The sequence below is a fragment of the Nesoenas mayeri genome (assembly GCF_963082525.1).
Source record: "Nesoenas mayeri genome assembly, chromosome: 21".
Taxonomy (NCBI): domain Eukaryota; kingdom Metazoa; phylum Chordata; class Aves; order Columbiformes; family Columbidae; genus Nesoenas; species Nesoenas mayeri.
Genome location: NC_137571.1, coordinates 2,597,853 through 2,604,788, shown reverse-complemented (window position 1 = coordinate 2,604,788; position 6,936 = coordinate 2,597,853). Strand labels below are relative to the sequence as shown.

Sequence of the window (6,936 nt, the reverse complement as noted above, 5' to 3'; positions counted from 1 at the left end):
TTACAGCGTTTGGTAGGTGCTGTCCTTGGACTTGATGAACTTGATGATGAAGAAGACCACGGCTTGGACGCTCAGCACCAGCACGATGCCCCCGATGAAGCTGGCCGTGTCGAAGCCGGGCGGGTGGAATTCGGGGCTGCCCGTCAACGGGGCGCTGGTGGTGGTGGTTCCTAATGGCACGAGAAAATGTAGGGGGGAATAGGGGTGCTGTTGGCATCCTTGGGGTACTGGTGCCCCTGCCAAGGAGAGGGGCTTTGGGATCTGCACGGAGACGGGACGGCCCCATCGACACGTGGATGCGGGGATGGGCTCAGCCCCTTCCCACGCCAAAGCAGCCGGCACTGCACGGGAGAGGAGCCAGCGGTGAAAGGATCCCAGTGGGATCAATAATTCAGAGCGTTCTGGGCTCCAATTACCCGCCGTAATTAGCCCAACGCTCTCCAGTTCCCGCTTCCTGGAAGAGGCTCCGTCTCCGCTCCCAGCTCGTGCTCCAGCCAAGCCAGAGACGGCACTTCCCAGCAAGGACGGCAGCAGAGCTGCTTCTCGGGGGGCTACAGGGTGTTATGACCCCCCAGCCCCATCCTGGCACCGCTGCAGCCCATGGCAACATTGCCTGGGGCAGAGAGGGGGGTCAAGGACCGAGCTGTGGCACTGGGGTGGCACTGGCACCCCCTGGGCGCAGCCAAGGTTGAACCCATGGATGCTCATCCCTCCCCAGGGGTGCGAAACACGGAGGGAAGCACCTTGTCCCATCCCACTGGCCACTGTCCCCTGGGGCACCTGGACCCCCAACCCTGCCCCACCACCTCCTGCCCCCCCAGACCCACTCACTTGGGGAGTGCGTCACCGGCTCCTTGCTATGGGACCGTGATGGAGGCTCTTCGGTGGGGGACCGCAGTGCTGCTGGGGACAGTGACAGAGCAAAAGGGGGGAAAAGGGTTGTCAAGGGACATCGCCATGCACCCCGTGCCCCATGTCCCTGTCCCAGTGGTGACATTTCACCCCCACAATGCCAACACCCATGGCAGCACCCCCATCCCCAAGGCTGCTGGTTTTGGGGTCCTGCTGTGGCGGGGGGAGCGGCGTTACCTTGACACAGGGTGCTGGTGTTGTAGAGCGCACAGGTCTCCCGCGCGGCCGCCCCGCTCTGCACGCAGCTCCCCGGCTCTGCGGGAACGGGGAGCAGAGATTCCCACAGTAACCCCCAGAAAATCAGCCCCCAGGGGCACCCAGTGCAGCTGATGGCGTTTGGGCCCAGGGAACCCAATGGTCTGGGATGGTGAGGACCAGTTTCCAGGGGCAGGCATCCATCCAAGGGGCTGCGGGCTGGGCTTGCATCTGCACTCTTGCAGTGAAGAGCCCAAAAAAGGGCTTTATAAACCACTGGCTCGCTCACATCTCCATCACTTGGTGCTCCTCTCCCCATGGGGTGAGATGGGCCTTCAGCATGGAAAGCCACTGAGACCAGGCACCCAAGGGTGCTGAGCCCAAGGCTCAAGGCTGGTGGCCCCTCATTGTCCCCCTGCATGTCCGAATCCCCTCACCTGGCTCCTCGGGGGTCCCGCAGCCCACCCAGACGCAGCCGCTGACGTTGTGCGGTGCTGTGCCCGCCGTGCATGTCTCGCAGGACCTCAGCTCGCTGCACTCTCCTGCCGAAGCTGGGACAGGGGGAGGGCAGGGTCACCACCCAGCCCAGCATCAGCCAGGCTTGGGGCTGCACCCCCTGCTGCACAGAGGAGGATTTCTCCCAATGCAGCGTAAGGGGTGAAGGCACCTCTCACAGCACCAAATGCATTAACAGACCTGTCCCAGCCAGCTGTGGGTGTTTGTAGCATCACCAGCTCTCTGCAGAGGGGACACCCCACAGCACCCATGGCCACCCAGGCTCCCCCCATCACCCACAGTGGTCCACAGGGCCCCTCCGGCCTCGGATCTTCTGGTGGAGGCTTAAAAGAAACAAGGCAGCAGCACCAGCCCAGCTGCTCCCAGCAGCCCCACTGGGGTTATTGATGCCCCATTGCCCCTCCAAACCATTCCACGGGACCTCCCCTTTTCCCCATTGCCCTGGCAATGGCAGTGAGGCGCTTGGGCGTTCCTGGAGCTGCTCTGCCGTGAGCTCTTCCCCCCGCCACGCTCATCATTAATTTACAGGCTGCCTGGCAGCGAGGGAGGCTGCAACAGCGAGCTGCGCCCGGGCCCTGCTGCTCCTTGCCGCGTCCCACGCCCGCGTTTGCACCATCCCGGGACGGAGCCAAGAGCCGTTCCCCACCCTGGGCACGTCTCCAGGCTCTCAGGGGACACACAACCCCCGCAGGACTCGCAGGAGGGTGTTGGGGGCTGGGACCCCCCTGGCCTGGCTCCCCATGGGTCTCGGCCACACAGGGACCCAACTTGGCCTTGTGGTTGGCTTTGCTGCGCCCCATCCCCACCAGCAGTGCTTTGCAGAGGGCTCCCTACCACACCATATCCCTTTGGGGTGGGCACCTCCAGCCCACCCCCCCAGCTTTTAGGGTCTTCCTGGGCGCTCAGGCCATATCCAGCTGAATCCAGAGGCCCCTTCCTTCCCCCTTGCCCCCCACAGTGAAAGCAAAGGTAGCGTAAGGCATGCCGCGGGATGCTGCAGACCCATTGCCATGGCTACGGCGTGGTGGGCACGACGCTGGGCCCCCCCTCCGGCATTTAGAGACCTGCCGGGAACCAATGGGAAAGTAGGACTTTGTTCGCAAGGGTTTCAGGCAGGTTTATAATTTAAGTTATTTTTATCGCGGCAGGCACAGGAACAGACGTTTGAGCCCAACGTTGTCAACTCCCGCTCCTGCCGTCAGGTGTGGGGAGCGAGAAGGAAACAAAGAGGGGGCAGTGGGGCTGGCTGAGGGCAGCCCCGTCCCGATGGGTGCTCCGGGAACACGCGTGGGTCCCCGTGGGACAGGTCAGGGTGGAAAAGTCTCCCGTGAACAGCGGGGTTTGGAGAAGGGGAGCAGAGGCAAGCCTGGGGTTTGCATAATTGATGCCCAGAGTTGCACCCCGGGCAGGTGACGGCTCCACTCCCCGCTCCCCCAGCACAGAAACCGCCACAAACCACAAGTTCCCTCCGCTTTTCGGAGAGGAGGGCAGACCCTGCACCTCATTTGTCCCACATCAGCTCAGGGCACCCCTCCTGGCTCTGGGGGTCCCAGCCCCCCGGTTGGGAGCAGGAGCAGGGACCCTTCTCCCCCCAAACCGGGGCCAGCCGAGGGAACGGGGCTCTCCCGGTCCCATCACGGGAAAAGGGGTCAGGGCAAAGTTCCCCCCGCCCCCGGGCGCCCCCCGCGTCCCCGGCCGTACCTGCGCGGGTGGGTTCGGGCCCCTGTGCGCACAGCAGCGCGCAGAGCAGCGCGCAGCGCAGCGTCCCGGTGCACGGCGGGGCCATGGCCCGGCCCGGCTACGCTCGGCTTAGCCAGGCTCAGCTCAGCCCGGTCCCAGCGGGAGGTGTCGGCTGCGGCGCCGCGGAGCTCCCGGGAGAGCGGAGCGGAGGCACGGGCACATGCGCGCCCGCGGGAGGCGGCCCCGGGGGCGGTGGGGGGGCGGGGAGGGGCGGCCCCGCCTTGTCCCGCCCCGCCCCGGGGGGCCCGGCCCATGACGGGGTCCCGCTCCGGGGTGCGCGCCCCCCTCAATCCCCCACCGCCTGCGCGCTGCCCGGGGACAGCTCCGGTCTCGGGGGTCCAGGCACTGCTCTCCCAGCACGCCCTGCTCCGCTGCACTGCACACTCTGCACTGCACACCCCGCACACTGTGCGTGCACTGCACACCCTGCACTGCACACACCGCACACTGTGTGTGCACTGCACACCCTGCACTGCACGCACCGCACACCCCGCACGCTGTGCGTGCACTGCACACCCTGCACTGCACACACCGCACACCCCGCACACCCCGCACACTGTGCGTGCACTGCACACCCTGCACTGCACACACCGCACACACCACACGCTGTGTGTGCACTGCACACCCTGCACTGCACACCCCGCACACCCCGCACACTGTGTGTGAATTGCACGCCCCGGACATTTCGCGCACTGCACACTGTCTGAGCACCGCACACCGTGCGCTCCCTGCACTCACTGCATGCACACAGCCCGCCGAACACCCTGCACATCGCACACGCACTGCACACACTGCCCCTACTCTGTCCGCACACCCGACGCGCACCGCACCCGTACCGCCCCCGCCCTGCCGCACCCCCCAGCCCCCGCACCCCCAGCCCCCTCCCCAGGCTGCAGCCGGTTCCTCCGCGGGTCCCGGCCCCTCCCGGGACGCGGCCGCAGCCGGCGGAGATGCGGGGGGGCGGCCCCGCCGGGACCCGGGGCCGTCGCGGCCGAGTTCAGCACCGCGAACAGCTCCGGCCGGGCCGAACCGGGCCGGGCCGAACTGGGCCGGACTCCTTGGCCGTTCCCCGCGGGGGCGGCCGCAGGCCAGCCTGGGAGCACGGGGGGCTCCTGACACCCTGGCGGGGGCAGGTTGCTCGGGAAGCCCTGGAACGCACCGGGCTTCGAGGAACCGGGGCGGGGAGAGTCCCGGCAGGGTCCCGAGGGTGCGCACGCCTTCCCCTTCCTCCTTCCCCAGGGTGGGGGCTCCCTGCCAGCCACCATTTGCGCAGCGCCCCCGGCCGGGCCAGACCTTCCCGGTTCTCCGGGCAATGAATTATTCAGGCCCGCGTGGGAAAGCCGGCCCGCTGGGACCCGCTCCTGAAGCGAGGGGGAAGCTGCGCACCCCCGGCTGTGCGGGGGGCGGAGGAGGACCCAGCTTCGCCCCCCCGCTGTCCTCCGGGCCGCCTCCTCCGCACCCCACGCCCAGCGTGCAAAGCGGAGCCCCCAGATCTCTGCCATGGAGGGGCGAGGGAAGCCGGCTCCCCCCTCCTCTGCAAGGACGTGGCGGGAGGACCCGGGCTGGGGGTGTCCCGGGGGTGGCGTGGGATGGGGGGGGGGCTGTTTTTATGAATGAGCTGCTCCATGCCCGGCGCGATTACTATGCGGCGCGCGCGCGCCCGCGCTGCCTCTCGGGGCGCTGATTGGCTCCGACGCGCCATTGACGTCACAGCGGGGAGAACGGGGCTTTGGGGGGGCACGGTGGTGAGTCACCCCCCCCCGCACCCCCAGCCCCCCGGCAGGGCTCGGTCACTATAACTCGGCGGCGCCCATGGCAGCGGGACCCCAGCCCGAGCATCCCGGCAGGTGAGTGCCTGGCACCCGGGGGGGGACACGGACACCGGGGGGGCACTGGGGAAAGGGGAACACGGACATCAGAGGGGGAGCGGGAGGAGGTGTCACCCCACTTGGCTGTGGGAAGGAGGGCGAGGGGCAGCCGTGCGCCCCCCCCCCCCAGTCCCCCCGGGTCTGTGCTGCCTGTGAGTGCCTCGGGAGGGGCAGAACCTCCCCAAGGCGAGTTGGGGTCCCCCCGGTTGGGGGGCGCATGGCGGGGCCGGGAGGGCGCCCCTCCCTCCCCGCCGGGGTGTCGGTCCTGGGGGGCAGGGCCACCCCCTTCACCTGCTGCTTGGGATCCCCGAAGCTGTCGGGGGGGTGGGGGGTGAACCGGGGCCGGTGCTGCCCCCCTGCATTTATCCGCCAAAATCACGCAGTGCACAAGCCCCAGCAGATAAGGCAGGAGCGGTAGAGCAGGGGTTCCCCCACTTCTAGCTCCAACCCCCCACTTCATAGATTTATTTTTCTTTGCTTTGAAAAGAATTAAAACCAAACCACCTTGTTCAGAAAAATCCCCTCAGAGCAAACAGCAAACACCCCCCCAAAAAAAAACCACCCCACATGCACCTTTGCCCCCACTTCCAGAGATAAGTTTTTTGGGGGGAGGCCAGACTGTCCTTGGCGGGTGGCACAGGGACAGCGGGGGGTCCCCACTGCGGGTGCTGAGCGGGCTGCTCTTGCTTTCAGCTGCAGCAGGTCAGCCCCCGCCAGCATGATGGAGGACGGGCCCCCCAACTCCAGCAACGGCCACCACGGCTGGTTCACGGCCAGGAACGGCAGCGGCAGCGCCGTGGACCTGGAGTCCGTGGTGCGACCCCTCGCCTTGAACCCGTGGGACGTCGTCCTCTGCATCTCCGGGACCATCATCTCCTGCGAGAACGCCATCGTGGTGGTGGTGATCTTCTACACCCCGGCTTTCCGGGCTCCCATGTTCCTCCTCATCGGCAGCTTGGCCATGGCCGATCTGCTGGCTGGTTTGGGGTTGATCCTGCATTTTGCCTTTGTGTACTTCATCCCGTCGGAGCCCGTCAGCCTGCTCACCGTGGGGCTGCTGGTCACCTCCTTCACGGCCAGCGTCAGCAGCTTGTTGACCATCACCATCGACCGCTACCTGTCCCTCTACAACGCCTTGACCTACTACTCGGAGAGGACGGTCACCAGGACTTACATCATGTTGATCCTCACCTGGGGAGCGTCCATCTGCTACGGGCTCCTGCCCATCATGGGCTGGAACTGCCTGAAGGAGCCGTCCACATGCAGCATCATCAAGCCCTTGATGAAGAACCACCTCATCATCCTCTCCGTCTCCTTCTTCATGGTCTTTGCGGTGATGCTGCAGCTCTACGTGCAGATCTGTAAGATCGTCTGCCGGCACGCCCACCAAATCGCCGTGCAGAGACATTTCCTGGCCAGCTCCCACTATGTCACCACCCGCAAAGGCATCGCCACCTTGGCCGTCATCCTGGGCACCTTCGCGTCGTGCTGGCTGCCCTTCGCCGTTTACTGTCTCCTGGGGGATTACAGCTACCCGGCGCTCTACACCTACGCCACCTTCCTCCCCGCCACCTCCAACTCCATGATCAACCCCGTCATCTATGCCTTCAGGAACCAGGAGATCCAGAAAGTGCTGTGGACCGTGTGCTGCGGGTGCTTCTCCCCCACCCCGCCCTTCCGCTCCCGCTCCCCCAGTGACGTCTGA

At 66.4% G+C, this 6,936-nt stretch overlaps 2 protein-coding genes across 2 annotated transcripts; one reads left to right on the top strand and one right to left on the bottom strand.

The window, feature by feature from the left end:
• CD164L2 (CD164 molecule like 2) lies at positions 1-3,409 on the bottom strand (the record flags this gene model as incomplete). The annotated part of the gene is made up of 5 exons (XM_080357785.1): positions 1-170; positions 832-903; positions 1,090-1,167; positions 1,545-1,649; positions 3,325-3,409. 5 exons carry the CDS (start codon positions 3,407-3,409, stop codon positions 1-3), a joined length of 510 nt encoding a protein of 169 aa, XP_080213911.1.
• Positions 3,410-5,949: 2,540 nt separating this feature from the next.
• Positions 5,950-6,936, top strand: GPR3 (G protein-coupled receptor 3; the record flags this gene model as incomplete). The annotated part of the gene is made up of 1 exon (XM_080357551.1): positions 5,950-6,936. One exon carries the CDS (start codon positions 5,950-5,952, stop codon positions 6,934-6,936), a length of 987 nt encoding a protein of 328 aa, XP_080213677.1.